Source organism: Lithobates pipiens, unplaced genomic scaffold, assembly GCF_037356315.1.
Source record: "Lithobates pipiens isolate NorthernLeopardFrog02 unplaced genomic scaffold, aLitPip1_a1.2 Scaffold_27, whole genome shotgun sequence".
NCBI classification, from domain to species: Eukaryota; Metazoa; Chordata; class Amphibia; order Anura; family Ranidae; genus Lithobates; species Lithobates pipiens.
In genome coordinates this window covers 24,076,686-24,095,122 of record NW_027507788.1, presented here as the reverse complement: position 1 = coordinate 24,095,122, position 18,437 = coordinate 24,076,686, and the positions used below count along the sequence as shown (strand labels likewise).

Sequence of the window (18,437 nt, the reverse complement as noted above, 5' to 3'; positions counted from 1 at the left end):
ACTGCCCAAAAATAAGTGTGCCAAGCTTGTAGCATCATACTCCAAAAGACTTGAGGCTGTAATTGGTCCCAAAAGGTGCTTCAAAAAAAAAAAAAAAAAAAAAAAAAAAAAAGTATTGAGCAAAGGCTGTGAATACTTCTATACATGTGATTTTTTTTCCATTTTTAATACATTTGCAAAGATTTCAAACAAACTTCTTTCATGTTGTCATTATGGGGTATTGCTTGTAGAATTAAGGAAAATAATTTAATCCATTTTGGAATAAGGCTGCAACCTAACAAAGTGTGGAAAAATAAGCGCTGTGAATACTTTCCGGATGCACTTTATGTGATGCTGCACATAAGATAAACCTATTTTTATTTAAAAATGACAATACCCAAACTTTGCAACTATGCATCAAGCGGTTTTGAGTCATTACCAGAAAAAAAAAAATTAACAAAAACCACAAAATTAAACTTCAACTTTTTTTATTGTTTTAAGATATACATTCTTAAATGTGAACAGACTTTTGCTAAATATATTTACAATCTGTGTGTATACAGGGGAACAATTTTTATTATTTTTTTTTTATTTTCAATATACATACTGAGGTTAAACCTGACAATTCTACCCGTCCCAGAGCAAGACCACCCACCTGCCCATGTGCCCACCCAGGTTGCTGGTTTGTTACAAAGCACTGCGCGATCTCCTTTACTGCAAAATAACCCCCGGAGCTTCCCAAACACTCCACTGGCAGCAAAAAGGTTAAAACCTACAAGGAGTGGCCCAAAGACCTGAGGATTAGAGGAAATGGTGTAGGAGGCACTTGGCAGGAAGAGAGTTAATCAAGCCTTTTAACCAAAAAAAAAAAAAAAAACAAAAAAAAAAAAACAAAGATTGAAAATGAATTCTTAAACGTTAACATAAAACGGAATGTTTTTCCCCCCCATTTGTTATTTTTAAAACAGAACATAGTTTATTCTTTACCCCTTCAATACAAGCAATTGGGGTACATAATACTTGCAACCTAAAAAGGTGTGCAAATGGTTAATGTGTGAATATATTTATATTATTTGTAATATATACAGTCTCTGCATTGGAGAAAAGCATACTTACAAGTACATTTTCCTCGGCTTTGGACTTATATTGATCTTTGTACCTGGACGTCAAGATCTCAGAGTCTGACACCTCCTAAAATTCATCTTACTTTGGCAGCAGTGCTGTAAAATGGCCTACTGCCTCCGTAAGCTTGCATGGACTAACTTCAAGAAGGGGGACGCAATTGTGTGCAGGTTCCGACTACTGGAACTCTATTCACATTTTGTCCAAAACAACCAGTAAGCTTTTCATTATTCTATTATATTTTGCAAAAAAAATAACTTCTAATTGGTTGCTATAGATTACATAGACACGCCCACTTTATTAGGCCAAATTTTTAAAACAAAAAAGTATTAAACAATACTTTTGGGGAATTTTTTTTTTTTTTATAAAACTAGGTCAATGAGCAGCAGCAAATAGGACATTGATTAACCCGTTTACTGCCAGGAGCGTCCGACATCCTCAAACCCGGTCACCAGCAACAAAAAGCAGCCATATTGTGCAGTGAAGCCATAATCCACTTACTGGTTTGTGCTTCAGCTTCATAGGCAAACAAAACAGCCGGGAGAACGCAAGCCTTCCGCACAAAATGGCTGACGTTTTAAGTGGTGCCACTTTAACATCTCAAAAGGAACAATTCTTTGGACTCCCATTTATCACAGGGTTTAATTTGTTTTTTGGGGGGTAAAAAAAGTCTTAAAACTACTGCATAGGGCTGTCGTTTTGGGGCAAACGTGTGTTTAAGACTATTAGTGATGCAGCCTATAAGATTATATTGATAAGGCACATTTGTGTAGGTCTGATTGTAATTTAAAAGGCGTACAAACACTACAGGAGGTGCGATTGCCCTTCCGTTTCATATATAAAAAAAAAAATAATAAAAAAAAAAGGAAAAAATAAAATGAGGGACATGGGCAAAATAAAAGATTGTATGAAGTGGTGACAACATACAAGTGAGGCTTGGTTAAAGAAAGGAACAAGGACAGGACTGGATTAAAACTTTGCTGGAGGCCCAATTCCTGATGGCCGACATTCTGCACACGAAGGCATTGAAATGACCTGTGTATTATAATGCATACATGGATTATTTTCTCTTAAAAAGGCAGTATATAGAACCCCCATTATTTTTTAATTATTAGATTTAGATAAAAAAAAAAAAAAAAAAAATGAAATAATAAAAAAAAAGAAAAAATCGGAATCATGATAGAACACCAAGATTCAATCTAGCAAAGAAGAGTATAAAAATTTATAAAATTCAAGGAAAAAAAATGTTTTTTTTTCCCCCGTTTTACAAGCCTCCAGACCGATAAGGCAGCATATATGTTTAAAAGATGTGATTAACTGTTTCACAGTGGGAAAGGGCACTGCAGGGCAGAACAAAAAGATTTTTGGTGAAATTTAAATGGCTCGGACATAAGCTAGTGTTGGAGAGATGCTGATGGGTGGAGTCTAGCACCAGTTTCGTATATACATTATGAGAACCAATTTTGGAAAATCCATCCACGGTCACGGCTCCACTTGCGCTTTTTAAGTTATGGATAGTTTGATGGATAGTCAAGGTTTTAATGCTGTGTCCCCATTGGGGACAATGCAGACGAGTCATCCAGATCACACACCATTGGATAATAGGTCTTGATCACACTGGATGCTACAGTAACAGTATGGCTGGTGCCACCTTTCCATCAAACTATATTCACGTGAAGATGTAATGATTTGGGGGTAGGCCTTGAGGACCTGTTGAGTCAGTTTTACTTCGCTTCCTTTCCTGGGACTGGGTAATATTGTGAACTGCCCTTCCTAATGTCTCGCATTGTGGTGCATTCTACATAGATTTCTGTAGAAAATTTGGTTAAACTCTCACCAGCCCCTAGAGACTTTGCCAAGGGAATTTATAAAGAATGCACCCTCAAGAAAGAAAAAAAAAAAAAACAAGAAGTGGCGTTAACAGCTAAGCAGTAGGTGTCGCCAGTCCAGGAAGTAAGGGCATATCTGGAGTTTGCTTTTTAATGTAAAAACTGGGAGACTGCACCAGCAGGACCAAGACTCCTTTTGCTGCAAGATAAGGTGAACACCAAGGTTGAAGAAGTAGAACCTATACCGCTGCTTTCTAGTCCTCAAAGAGACAGAAAAAGCAAGACTCAACTTACCAGCATCTGACCATAACATTGGGATTAGATGGACTAACCCTTTAACGTGTCTGATGGAAAAGTGGCGTTTGGTGGCATGAATGCCCAGGGTGAAATTAAGGGGTGTTGCTCCCCAAAACCTGAGAAAGCACCAGTCTTAAAGCTGGCAAGGGCAGGACCTGGGCAATAAAAAAGGTGGGTATGATTATAAGGTAATGTTTACTTTGGACTGTCTCTTGCCAAGCTGTGGACAAAAAAAAAAAAATATGTGGATAGGCTTGACGTTTTGGTGTCCTGACTCCATGCCATGCGGAGGGAAAGTACTATTTACATATGTACGAAAAGGGAGGAGGTTAAAAGTGGACATCTAAAATTTTGTGAAATCATTTAGAGCAATTTTTTTTTTCCTGTTAAAAATAAAAAGCTTTTCTACAGCGAATTTGGTAATTGGTATGCATCCGTCTTTTTTTTTTTTTCTCTTTAAATCTTCCCTCCCCGTTAAAAGAAATAAAAATAAAATATGGGGATTACAAAAACAAAAATGTCCTCGTTGCCAAGGAACCAAAGGACTTTTTTTGGATACAGGGAATAAAATTTGCTGGAAAGCGACTCCGCCAAAGGGAACCGATCTTTACAAATGGACTAGGCTACTTCTTGTGAGCCCAGTAAGTCCTCTATTAGGAATCCCTACTTTCAAGTGAGAGTTCCTCTGTGGCTCTTTGAAGGTCAGTGCTCACTCTTCTGCAGGGAGAGCCACCTGGCAGTGGGGGTAGTTTCAGCTCCTCCCGATTACTTTTGACCTTTTTATCGGACTCCTCTGCTCCTCCCTCGGCCTCCAAGCGTTGATCCTCGCTCCAGCGGCGCTTGAAGCGCAACTTAAGTGGGATGCAGCGGCCACTTTCATCCCCTGTGCTCACAGTTTCCTCTTCCCGAATAGGTAGAACAGGAGCAAAGGGTTTTTGCTCTGGCATTGTGGGGGCTTTGAAGACTTCCTCATCATCTTCCTCCTCCTCGCTGATGTCTGTTACTTCCACCATGAGATCCTCTTCATCCTCCTCAGCATCAGAGATGGGTTCCACCTTAATCTGTGGGACCCCTGCTGACGAAGAAGAGGTAGAGGAACCAGGTTCAAGAGGTCTGTCCCGCTGCTTCTTGCCCAGTGGAGGAGGTTGGAGTTTGAACTTGAAAGAAGACTCCTCAGGAGGCAGATGTAGGGGCTTCTCAGGGCGCTGTGGCTGAGGCACCACAATGCTTGGATAGTGCAGGAATGCCCGTGGGCTGAGGTGGTAGTTGTACACGCTCTGCGTGTGTGCTTGAAGGTAGCGCTTCATGTCTTCAGGGTTGAATGAAAAATGACTACCACCTGGGTACATGGGGCTTAAGGTAGGGGATGGGGTATAGTTCATGTGATTAGGAGTCATGGATAAGGCAGGCGATAGCTGTGGAGGCAGTAGGCCGGTATGGGCAGCCATAGGCGATACTGGGAAAGGGCTAAGAGGTTCCCGCGGACGAGGGTAGACCCTAAAGATGCCATCGTGAGGGAGTCGAGGAAGAGGTGGACCTCTGAATGCTGGGATGTCAGGCCCAGGGCCTCGGCGGTGCTGATCCTCACTCAGACTCTCTTCCACTTCAGAATTAGCTGATGTGCCATCACTGCAGTCACTGACTGATCCACGAGCCAGCCGTCTTGCAACAGAAGAAAAAAGCGTGGGCGAGCGTAGCTCCTCATTTGGAGACAAAACATCTGATGGGGTGCAGGGTGGAAAACGGAAGTGAGTGCCTCCTGATGGTACGGGTGGGGCACTTTGAGGTACCGGCCCTCCTAAAGGAAAAGAAGAATGTGTTAGAAAAAAAGCCTGACCAAAAAGAACAGCTAGCATGTGAGAATGTATGACCTTATTAAAAAGCAAGCTTCCAATTTTAATTGGAATAATTGGGAAGGCAAATTCGGATTTAAAAAATCCTGGCACAAATCTTGCTTCTCATCTGATCCACCTTTCTACACGCCCACAAAATGCATCTCTATATATATATATATATATACACATCTCTATATATATATATACATCTCTATATATATATATATATATATATATATATATATATATATATATATATATATATATATATATATATATATATATATATATCTCTATATATATATATATATATATATATCTCTATATATATATATATCTATCTCTATATATATATATATCTATCTCTATATATATATATATCTATCTCTATATATATATATATATCTCTATATATATATATATCTCTCTATATATATATCTCTCTATATATATCTCTCTATATATATATCTCTATATATATATCTCTATATATATATCTCTATATATATATCTCTATATATATATCTCTATATATATATATCTCTATATATATATATATATCTCTATATATCTCTATATATCTCTATATATCTCTATATATCTCTATATATAGATATATATCTCTATATATAGATATATATCTCTATATATCTCTATATATCTCTATATATCTCTATATATCTCTATATATCTCTATATATCTCTATATATCTCTATATATCTCTATATATAGATATATATCTCTATATATCTCTATATATCTATATCTCTATATCTCTATATCTCTATATCGATATCTATATCTATATATATCCAATCCACTCTATTCAACCGACACACTGAAAGCTGCTGGATATCTTCAAAACCAAATGGGGATATTGGGATAGAGAGATATATAGATATATTATCTATCTATATAAAAAGTACTTCTCCTTGGCATGGAAAGCCGTAGGTGCCAGATAGCGGTTTACTGTTCAGTGCAAGTTCACCTAATTTATATATAAATTAGGTGAACTTGCACTGAATAGTAAACCGCTATCTGGCACCTACGGCTTTCCATGCCAAGGAGAAGTGCTTTGCTTTGCGTGGAAGCAGAGGTAACTCTGCAGAGGTCTGCCAAGCCCTTCAAGTCAAAGAGCTCTGCAACCAGTAAATCTCTTAGCTCCTGCTAATTGACATGCTCTAGGCCTGACTCAGTAGAAAGTATTTTGTACCCCTGCAGTGAGGCCTCTGCTTTCACAGAGAGCAAGGGTACTTCATTATAGCATGGTCACTGGGGACAGACTTCTTGTCAGGCTGTGGCCGCTTTCTAAATAAAATAGTAAGACACCTTTTGTCTTAATGCACCTTGAAAATTAGAGATGGATAAATATCTATCAATCATACATATACACCAGGGACATTTGGTGAGGTCAGCAGCTGGTGAGGAACTGGCTACCATCAGAGCCAGATACACACAGGTTACACACGCCATGATCATTAGAACAAGAGCAATAATTCTAGCACTAGACCTCCTCTAACTCAAAGCATGCAACCTTTAAAAAAACTCCACTCTGTCAATTTTTTTTAAAAAGTGGTTGTAAACCCTTACAGACCACTTAAAGCCTAGATTAAGGCTTACCTGTAGGTGCAAGAAATATCTCCTTAACCTACATGGTTAAGGAGATGTTTTCCTAAAAACGGGCAACGGCGTCTACGGCGCATGCGCGCCATAGACAACAGCGCAGGCACACTGAGCGTGTTGTTAGTAAAGGCGATCATGCCGTCACTGGCAGCTGCCGCGTGCATGCGCCGGAGTGACATCATCGCTGCTCCAGCCAGTCACAGCGCCAGAACAGCGATACCCGGAAGTCACTCCGGGTATCATGGCGGCAACGGAGGATGTGAACGAGGGTCGCTTCCGGGGCTTCGATCTCAGGTAAGCAATTCATAATGAGCTAGTATGCTATGGTTTACCTCCCCATATGCATATTACAAAAGTATTTTTGTTCCTTTGAGGGCACTTACCTGACATACCCATATCTATGAAGGGGTAGTTGACCAACACCAGTTTGTTAAAGTTAAATTTGTAGGTGAATCGTTTGCCTTTGGTTTTGTGAAGTATCCTTTTGTTGTAGTAATACCTGAAAAAAAAATAAAAAATAAAATGCGATTTAGACGATTCATTTGAATTTATGAGAGCCAATATTACATCTTTCTGGCAAAACTGGTGTTTTATGGCACAGAATACATACATACATATATCTATATATATCACACTTACACTTTTTTTAAAAAACAGATATTGTTTCGTGAGCAAAAATTACCCACCCGACCAAGTAGCAAATCTACAACTTTTAGCAATCACCACATGGGAGGAGTCAAACCAGCTGGGAATTGCGGCATATATGTCACAGGCAGCTGTAGACAGATACTACCCTCACAACCAGAAAATGTATTACTACATAGACCCTTCTTTCTTAGTTCTATTTTCCAGAAAAGCAAGTGTGGCTCTTTAAAGTGGACCTGCCACCAATTCAGATTATTAATCCAGAATAAAAAAGGTGCCCTCGACTTGCCCTGTTGCGGCCGGTTGCTGCATCAGAGGCAGAATGTATGTTATGTGATGTGCCTTTTGTGGCCTGTTGCCGCATTTGGAAGTTGGCCCCTGTGTGGGAAATGTTTGGCCCCTGCGTGGGCAATTCTGTATGCCAAAGAAAAACTCAAAAAAAGATTTTACTAAAAAAAAAAAAAAATGTTTTTTGGGTTTTGTTTTTTTAGATTCATACTTACCTAGGTGTATGCAGCATCTGTCCCCCGGAACCTCTAACACAGAGCGGAGCAGTCAAACACTGCAGATCACTCGGTTCTCACAGCTCTCTGCTCTGCCCCCTCCTTGCTCACTGGAGCACTGGGCTGTGGAGGGGGTGGGAGTGGCCAGCTCAGGGCCTCAGCAGCTCAGAGATTGAGCCGAGTGCCAGTCCAGGCATGTGGGCAGATGCAGACACCATGGTCGTGATGAAGTCAGCAGAGTGTGGACTTCAGCTCGCTGTCTGCTGGAAATGGGCCCCAGGAGTGCAAAAAATTACTGCACTCCCATGATCCAAAAGGAGAAGTACAGCCAAGCGAGCTTTGGTTATACTTCTCCTTTAACCACTTATGGACAGCCCATCATTATACAGCGGCTCTTTAAAGAGAGATCGTTATGGCAGCAGCTAGTGGCCATAACCCCGGTATCCTCTTCAGTGGGTGGTCCGCTTTCAGAAAAAAGTGGTCTCTGCGGCGGATGGGCCACAAGATTACTTATCAGCGGCAGGAGACTTGCGCCCCCCCCCCCCCCCGCTGCGCTCTGGGGGACTCCACCACTTACCAGATCTGCCAGTAGTGGCAGAGACGATCACGACCTTTACCGTGGATGCCTGGCTGCCAAGTGAAGGGAAGATTGGCCCCACTCGACTCCATAGCATTGACTGGTGGAAGCAACGTCAAACATCACCCCCGCCCAATTAAAGTAGTTTTGTTTAAGATTACTACATTTTAGTGCAAATACGAGCTCTGGGGTCTTTTTGACCCCAGATCTCATATTTAAGGAGGTCCTGTCATGCTTTTTTTCCCCTATTACAAGGGATGTGGACATTCCTTGTAATATGAATAAAAGGGACTCAAAATTATTAATTAAAAAAACAAAAAAAAACAAACAGGTCCTGTCCCACCGAGCTTGTGCGCAGAAGTGAACGCATATGCGAGTAGCGTCCGCATATGGAAACTGTTTTCAAACACCACATATAAGGCATCACCACAATCGTTAGAGCGAGAGCAATTAATCTAGCCCTAGACCTATAATTCAAAACTGGTAACCTGCACAAATTTGAAAACGCTTATGGAGATTAAGGGTAAAAGTTTGTCGCCATTCCACGAGCAGGCACAAGTTTGAAGCGTGACATGTTGGGTATCAATTAACTCGGCGTAAAATCTTTCACAATACAAAAATAAATAAATGGGCTAACTTTACTGGTTTTTTTTTTTTCAAAAAAGTGCGTTTGTAAGACCGCTGTGCAAATACGGTGTGACAGAAATTATTGCAACGACCACCATTTTATCCTCTAGGGCAGTGATGGCGAACCTTGGCACCCCAGATGTTTTGGAACTACATTTCCCATGATGCTCTGGCACTCTGCAGTGTAGTTGAGCATCATGGGAAATGTAGTTCCAAAACATCTGGGGTGCCAAGGTTCGCCATCACTGCTCTAGGGTGTTAGTAAAAAAATAATGTTTGGGGGTTCTACGCAAGTTTCTAGCAAAAAAACTCTTATTGGCTGAGGCAGCAGCGGGAGCCATTTGGATGCAATAAAGCAGTGGTGCCCCCAGGGCAATCAGCTTTCTCTGGCGATACTACTTGAGGGGGGGGGGGGGGGTTAGGGGACCAGGAGCATCTGTGGGGGACCCGAAAGTAAGAGGATCGGAGGTGCTCTGTGAAAAACGACTGCAAAGAGCAGGTAAGTATGACATGTTTGTTAACACTTCATGGACGTCCCCCGATTTCAATGGCTATACCAGAATGATCCCTGCACCTACACACATCATTTCGGTATGTAAATTTGCAGAAGTAATTAGCAACGTGATCACTTCCGCATGTGGCAGTAGGGGGTCCCACTCCCCTCCCACGGCCATCTTTCCCGGTCTCTCTGGTCCAATTGTGAAGGCCGGGAGCGAGAGCAATAATTCTAGCGCAAAACCTCCAGTGCAGCGCTATACTGGTAACCTGTAAAAAGCAGTTCGCCTATGAAGAACTTTAAGCACCATAATTTGCCGCCATTCCACGGAGAATATAATGGTGGATGTTGCATAATTTTATGTCACACTGTATTTACGCAGCAGTCTTTCAAAAGCAAATTTGTTTGGAAAAAATACACTTAACTAAAGAGCAAACGTTAGCCCAATTTTTTTTTATAACGTGAAAGAGGTTACGATGCAAGAATCTTGATGTTTATTCTAAGCAAAAATATTGCGATTGTTATTTTGGCCAGAATCGTGCATCTCTAGGGCACAGGAAAGCCTTTTCTGCATAAGGCAGGCGACGGAAAGCATTTGCTGTTTGTTCTTAGACAGGTCTTAACTTCAGAAACTAAAGCGATTATTTTTTTTTTTTTTGAGCAGCCACCCTGATATAAAGGAAAAAAAAAAAAAAAAACCCTATACCCCTCATGCAAATTGGAGGTAGATAAAAAGGAATGCTGCCCACTGTGCTATTGTATTCTGACAGTAGGGACCCCAATTGTCAGAATCCATCGATGCATCCGATTGGCTGACCGAGTGGAAATTTTCCAACATTTTCACTTCAAAGAAATAGGTTGTTAGATTGACATCTTTCTAGTGTGAGTGGCTACAAGTGGATCGAAATTCGCTCTCTGCTAAACAGGCTGAATTTTGGATCCATGTATGGCCAGTTTAAGATTGGACGGCAGGTTTCTTTTACAATGAAACCTACAAAAAAGGAAAAAAAATAAAAAAAATAATAATAACAGATCAAAAGGGCGTGTGCCAGGATCTCATCTTGCATACCAACAATACACAATGGTCATGCCACAAACACAAATGTAGCGACATACAAGGAATTTCAGCTCTTGAGCGCCACCCTTTGGGCCCCTTCTGCTAATTTCTTATTTGGTGAGCATCCATTCCAAGCATGCGTGTTTGTACTTTCGACTTGTGTGACGGATTTGTGTACTGACCATACACAAATCTGATGTCAAACCGTTGTCCACCGAAAAGTTACTAGCCTGTCATCCAACATTTGTTGGCTGAAAATTGGACAATTGTCAAAAGGAGCGTACTAATGGTAAGATTTTTAAGACAGTCTGTCAACAGACAAACCCAACAATCATACCATGTGTACGAGGCTTTAGTTGTGTAGTATCAAAATAGCTAAAGGCTTCACCCTGCCCAATTCATGTATAGATTTCCCAGGTGTTTGGAGGGAAAACAAAAAAAAATTTAAAAAATTTAAAATAGGAAAGAAAGCATTAACCCCTAGCCGACCAGCACACAACGATGTACGGTCGGCACAATGGAACAGCTGGGCAAATGGGCGTACAGGTACGTCCCCTTTAAACACGAGCGCCTGCCACGTACTCTGTGATCGCGGCTCCCCGCGATTAGGTTATTGAGCGGAAGAACGGAGCGATGCCTTTGTAAACAAGGCATTTCCCCGTTCTGCCTAGTGACACGACAGGGATCTACTGCTCCCTGTGATCGGGAACAGCGATTGCTGTCATGTCAGTGGTAGCCCCCCCCCCCCAGTTAAAACATCTCCCTAGGACACACTTAACCCCTTGATTGCCCCCTAGTCTTAAACCCTGCCAGTGTAATTTACACAATAATAAGTGCATTTTTATATCACCGATCATTGAATAAATGACAATGGTCCCAAAATAGTGTGATGATAAGTGTCCGCTATGTCGCAGTCAAGATTTAAAAAATAAATAAAATCGCAGATTGCTACCATTACTAATAAAAAAAAAAAAAAAAAAAAAAAAAAAAAACACACACACACGTCAAATCTATTCCCCATTTTGTAGACGCTATAATTTTTGCACGAATCAATATATTATTGTGATTTTTTTTTTTTAACCAAAAATATTTAGAACACCACATATCGGCCTAAACTGAGAAAAATTTGTTTTATATTATTTTTTGGGGATATTATAGCAAAAAGTAAAAAATATTGCTTCCCCCTGCCCCACAATTGTGGTTTGTTTAAATAAAACCCACAGAGGTGATCAAATCCAACCAAAAGAAAGCTCTATTTGTGGGGGGGGGGTCAATTTTGTTTGGGTGCAACATCGCACGACAGCGCAATTGTCGGTTAAAGTGACGCAGTGCCGTATCGCAAAAAGTGCTCTGGTCAGGAAGGGGGTAAATCCTTCCAGGGATGCGAGTGGTTAATAACAGTTGTTCCATCCATTGGTTTTGCCTTTCTGGGGAATAGCTGCAGTATAATTTCCAGCTACCGAAAAAAAATAAAAAAAAGTTCTCTTCTTGCTTATGTCTCCAGCCCTGTTATCTTACATAGGTATGTTTTGTTGGCTGTAACCCAGTAATTACCCCCCTTTGCTAAACAACTTGTCTTTTCCAAACACCCAGGTGTACTGGAGACACAAGGACCTTGTAATTAGACAGCAGGCTCCCGCCTCCCCCGTTCCGCCCACCACAGGTATGAGAAATAAATAGAGACGCAGGACTTGTGTCCTGTGGCCCTGTAACCCCTTCTACTCCTGAAATGTCACAAACTGCTCTTTGGAGGAAGCCGGCCTCTATAGAACAACATTGAAGGCCTCTGATGAGCTCCTCATGCAGTTGCATAGTTGTCATGCGGATACTCAATATTTTCCAAGTCACTGACTGGGAACCAATAAAGGCAGCACTGATCGCCATATTTGTTTTGAGTCATTAACCCACAGGGTATTGAAGCCAAAGGATCAGCATAACTGGAAGCCAACATTTCCTGTGTAAAATTAGCAATGGCAACCTATTGTAAAAATTGCAACAATCGAAAACTGGTATTATAGTTACATATGAATGCAATCCCCCATTGGCTTCTTGGAGGGCAAGTTGGGGGGGCTCGCACCCACAAAACACCATAACTGTGTTCTGAGGGCTCCAGATAAGCAGGGCTGGGGGAGAGAAAGTGTAAGGCGGTGGGTGCACTCATCCTACACGACACTTTGTAGCAAAGAAAAAAAAAAAACTTTCAATAGCTTCTATAGATTTGGTTTCAAGCTCAAATTATGGTTCTGTTACATGGATTTGATCCATAAAAAAAAAAAAAAAAAAAAAAAAAAAAGAAGATTGCCTTTATGGAAAAAAAAATAAATGCACATATTTTTGCAGACGAGAAGGGTGCATTTATTTATATAGGAGCCTGGACAGCATTGATTGGTAGATCACGGTTGAGTTGTGGACTTCTGCAGACATGTCCTCCGGCTTTCAGCTCGTACCTCGGTATGGACTGTCTATACGCCAGAGGCCAGAATATTGAACGATGAGCGTTCACCTGCACTTCTGCAGCCCACTAAAACTAAAAAGCCATCTGCTGCAGTGGGAGACAAATACTAGTTTGTACATTTAAAAAGGGACTGTAAATCCTCACCATTTTCCACCTTAACTGCCTCAATACAGGGCACTTACACCCCCCCTTCCTGCCCAGACAGATATTCAGCTTTCAGCGCTGTCACATTTTGAGTGACAATTACTCAGTCATGCAACACTGTACCCATATGAAATTTGCGTCCTTTTTTCTCATGGAGCGAACTTTCTTTTGGTGGTATTTAATCACTAGTGGGTTTTTTCTCTTTTTTTTTATTTATAGCACAAAAACCATAAATTTGGTAGAAAAAAAATAAAATAAAAAAAAAAGTGCCTTGATCATACAATTTTGCAAGTTATTAATTCTTCATACATTTTGGCCAAAATTTATACTGCTACATAGCTTTGGTAAAAAGAACCCCGATTAGGGAATATTTGGTCTTTGTGAGAGTTAGAGTCTACAAACTATGGTGCCAATCACTGAAAATTGATCACATCTGATCAGGCCTTCAGTACATCGGCTGAATCGTGTGTGTGATTCTATCTATCTATATACACACACACACACACACACACACACACACACATACACACTTTACTGTACATTCGAATGACATTTACAATTAAAAAAGGTGTTGATGGAAGTTTTCAAATGTTTGAAAATCTAGTAGCATATGGCCAGGTTATCTGTGCCATGGATCCCAGAGGAACGATCTCCACAACCAAGATTACTCCATGACAGTGAAGTCACACTATTCCTGCTGTGTTCATGCCAAATATACATAAAAGTGAACAAATTCTAAAACAGAACTCTCCATTTTATCTCACTGGAGAACATTTGATGTTCCAAATGGAGCCACTAATTAAAAAGGAGTCTATGGCACCATCAAAAACCTAGGAGGATTCTTAAAAAAAACAAAAATACACACAAACACACACGAAGGGAAACAATCTGCAATGACCTGGCGGTCACCTGAACCGGAAGTAAGGTGATATCTCCCCAGTGGAGCCAAAGAGGATAAAAAAAATAAAAAATAATAATAATAATAATAATAATAATAATAATAATAATAATAATAATTAGCTAACCTCACATTAAAGCTTTTAAAATAAGTTACAGGATAATAGGAGCCTCACCTGAGTGCCCTGCTCAATTTGTCATAGTTCATCTGTGGCTTGCATTTCCGTGCTCCCCATAACCGAGCCACTTCGTCAGGGTCCTTAATGACGAACTCCCCATAATCCCCTTGCCAGGCAATGACATCATGATACTCTTCTTTTCTCAGGAGCTCTAGAATGAAGTGCCAGAGCTGGATCTGTCTGGAACCCGGGCTGGACTCTGGCTTATAGGCCCAGTCAGGAAAGGCAAACCCTGCAACAACAATAGAAACACAATTACACATCAGTAGTTTCAAATGCAACTCCACTCCACAAATAATCCTCTCTAGGTAAAGGATTTAATAACTTATTTCAGATTTCTACCTTAATCGATTCTGAAGAAATAGCAAATCATGTCACCTTGTATAGCCTTTCTAGACCAATTTGTGAAAGGAAGGGTTTGCACTTAATCACCTGAGCAGAATTCTGTGTTCTAATGTGGAAAGATGCAGTGTCTGCATCCCTTTAGAAGAAAAGCGGGTAAATCTTAAACAAAAAATTGCTATTCTGTTGGAGATCTAAAAAGTAATCACAAAGCAGAAGATGACATTACCGGGGAGATAAGGGGGGGGGGGGGGGGGGGCTGTCCTGTACAGAATGCCCCAAGGTTGCCTTATTGCACCATATTTATAGGGGGTAAAAAATAGAATGGCTGCATACTAAAATAGCACATTGAAGCCATACAATTTACCATTCTATTTTTAAGAAATTTCACAAAAGATAACTAGGCAGGGCTGGCACCATTTCTTGTGATTTTAGCCCATAAAATGCTGTGTATTGTTATCCCACAGCAGGAAATTAGAAGTCAAGTGCATTTTGGCAAACCAAACCAATACTTGCAGGGTCAAACCTGTGAGATTAGAATTTTATTTTGTTAAAAAGTTGTACTTGGGGTCCATGCACTCAGATTTTGTTTTTAAGCTCCTAGAAGCCAAATAGGGTTATCCTATGTATCCATGCACACTACTTTATTATTATACAGGATTTATATATCACCAACAGTTTGCGCAGCTCTTTACAACATGGGAAAACAGTACAGTTACAATACAAATCAATACAGGAGGGATGAGTGGGCCCCGCTCATTCGAGCTTACAATCTACTTTAGACTATTAGCATTTTTTTTGAGCTTCAGCATCTAGGCGCAGAAAAAAAGATTTTTGTAGCTTTTTTTTGGAACTTTATTCCAGGCAGAAAAAGGCTGAATGCTCCTAAAAGATTTTTTTTTTTTTTTTTTTCTATGTACTGCAAAAATCTGGCACAAAAATGCTATTAGCTAGTTTTTTGAGCTTATGAAAAAGGCTAGTGTGCATGGAGCCTAAATGTTTTTTATAAATTTTTTTTTTTTTGCATTAACATTTTAAAGGCCATGTCCAACCAAAAGCGACATTCATTTTTGATGACTGCCCCCAGTAGGCTGAACAATCTATAGGCTTCTTGTACATTTTTGGGATTCCAGCAGGAAGCTTTTCCTGCCAGAGCTTGGAATCTGCTTTCTGCTCTATGACAAAGCCAAGCACAGGCTTATACCACAGCCAGGGATGACACCTATATTTTGCAACAGCCCACAATTTTGTAAAGCTCACATAATTATAGCAAGAAAAGAAAAGAAAAAAAAAAACATTTTGAGGAGGCAGTCGGTCCAACCCTAGCATATGTAACGAAATAGGAAATCTCAGATTGCATTTATAAAAGCCTCAAAATAGCCGGCCTTACTAAAATCAGAGCTCCAAATTGTCCTTTATTTTGGCTTTAATCCTTTTTCCCTCTACAACTGTCTATTTTAGGACTCATGTGTAGATCTGCATATATAAATACACCACTTAAAATTAAACTAAGAATGCAATTTTCAAACCATTTTTTTCTAGCCAAAAATATCCAACTCTGTGCAGTCCCCTCCCATAATCCTGACAGTAAAGTATGGCTAGACTGGCCATTTAAATTTTTCTTCAGTGCAGTTAAAGAGTTTGTAAAGTCCATTTTTTTTTTTTATCTTAATGCATCAATATAGAAGGCTTTAAGTGCCTCGGCCCCCCCTAATACTTACTCATGGACAGAGAATGACCTCAGGTGTCTCAGCCGTCCGCTATTCTCCTTCTCCGATTGGCTGAGACACCACAGCGGTGCCATTTGCTACTGCTGCTGTCAAAGTCAGACAATCAAGGCAGAAAGGGGCAGGGTCGGGGGCTCAATGTCTGAATGGACACAGGGAGCTGTCACTCAGCTCGGGTGTCCCATAGCTAGCTGCTTGCTGTGGGGGCACTAAACAGGAGGAAGGGGCCAGGAAGGGACCCGAGAAGAGGAGGATCTGGGCTGCTCCGTGCAAATCAGCAGGTAAATATAACTGCTTTCCAGGGGTTCCTTTAAAGAAGTTAATCCTCATTTCCTATCCTACTTGGTGGAGCATCCCAACAGCAACAAAGAAGTTAAAATGACTTTGAGGCTGCTTTCACACTGAGGCGCTATAGCGCCAAAAATAGTGCCTGCATAGCACCTGTAAAGAGCCTCCCCTCTCACTCCAGCGTGAAAGCCCAAGTGCTTTTACACTGGATCAGTGTGCATGTAAGGCCGGGTTCACACTGCTGCGGGGGGAGATCCGGATGTGATTTGCACTTCGGATCTCCGTAGCGATGCGAGTTCAGCCATACAGATAGTATGGCTGAATTCGCATCGCTCCCGCAGCAAACTCGCACGGGACCCTTTTTTGGTCCGCAACAGAATCGGATCGCATGGTTGTTCACACCATGCGATCCGATTCCTGTGCGAGTCGGCAGATCGCACTGCGATATGCGGACGGATCTGGGGGTGTCATTAACATATCATTGACACTCCCAGCCGTCCGCATAGGGCAGTGTGAACTGCTGGCGGGAGGTGTGCGATGCGGGAAAACGCCGCGGATTCGCGGCGTTCCCGCATCGCTGTGGTGTGAACCCGGCCTAAGACAGTTACAAAAGTCCTGCAAGCAGCATCTTTGCAGCGCTACAGGAGCGGTGTACACGCCGCTCCTAAATCACCCCTGCCCATTGAAATCAATGTGCAGCTCCGAACCACTGGCAAAGCGCCACTGCAGTGACACTTTTAAGCCTTTTTCGGCCGCTAGCAGGGGTTAAAAGCAACCTGCTAGCAACCGAATAGCACTGATAAAAATAGTGGTGCTTTACCGCCAACGCCCCCAAAGCACTCTTAGTATAGTAGGGGGAAGAATAGAACCCTGGCCAATTTCTATTTGTGTCCGCGTCACAAATTTTACCCTCACTTCCTGTCTGGTGAAAACATAACCGGAAGTAATGGCAAATCTCTCTAACCATTTAGAACAAATGGGCTGCCTTAGCGCAACATGCGTCCATTAAAGCCCAAATCTAGACAATTTGTTTGCCCCCCATGAAGTGCTAGTTTTGTCTAGGGGCGACTACAGCGCCTGTACTACACAGATCCTTCGATCCTCTGGAAAAACTGCGCTCCCCACATCCAGTGCTGGACTATTCCTGAAGTCTTCACGTCCAGACCCAGTCTATGGGTGTGATGACATCAGGAACAGTTCACCACACAAGACCACTGGACCAGAGGGGTCAGGAGCCAAAAGGACCGGTCTTCTGCTGGGAGGAATGGGTGAATATATCTTGGCTCTCCAAACCTCTAGACCAAAACGAGCAGTTAACCGATGTAGTGCGGAGTTCTGCTTTAACACAGACGCTTACGTGTAAAGCGGCCCTGAACGATTGTGCTGCTTGTTTACACCATTAATAAAACCGGTATTCGCGACCCCTTCCTCTAGAAATTGAGACATTTGGTAGCTACGAGCACCAACTCAGTTAAGGAGGTGCTAACCCAACTCTTCTAGGGTTCCATGAGCAGTAGTCGTTTTTCCACAAGATTCAGACCTGCTCAGGTACGATATGCAAAGAGGAAGCAATGGCCATTCACTGGTCTTAATATCGGCACTGCATCCCTATATATAATAAATACAGATCAAGAGTACCTTCAGTGGAGCATTTTTTTTTTTTTTTTTTCAAAGGGTTTAGTAAAGAATGCTTTGGGGGTTATGCGGCCAGTTTAGACACAAATAGTGTTTAGTGGTGTTCATCTCCAAAGGCATTTTCTGTGAACTGCTGACTGGGTGGCGGAGAATAAAGGCAGGATTTCCCGTACAGGACG

The 18,437-nt window shown here is 41.3% G+C and overlaps 1 protein-coding gene across 2 annotated transcripts in view; it reads right to left on the bottom strand.

Annotated features, from left to right (window-relative positions):
* Positions 1–450: 450 nt before the first annotated feature.
* Positions 451–18,437, bottom strand: part of ERF (ETS2 repressor factor) — a 189,422-nt gene continuing 171,435 nt past the window's right edge. For both annotated transcript variants that reach the window (XM_077456634.1, XM_077456635.1), the window contains 3 exons: positions 14,264–14,498; positions 7,070–7,185; positions 451–5,025 (listed from right to left, as the gene is read on the bottom strand). In XM_077456634.1, the coding sequence (XP_077312760.1) occupies positions 3,881–5,025; positions 7,070–7,185; positions 14,264–14,498 (1,496 nt within the window). In that variant the 3' untranslated portion in view covers positions 451–3,880. The remainder of the gene's footprint in view (positions 5,026–7,069; positions 7,186–14,263; positions 14,499–18,437) is intronic.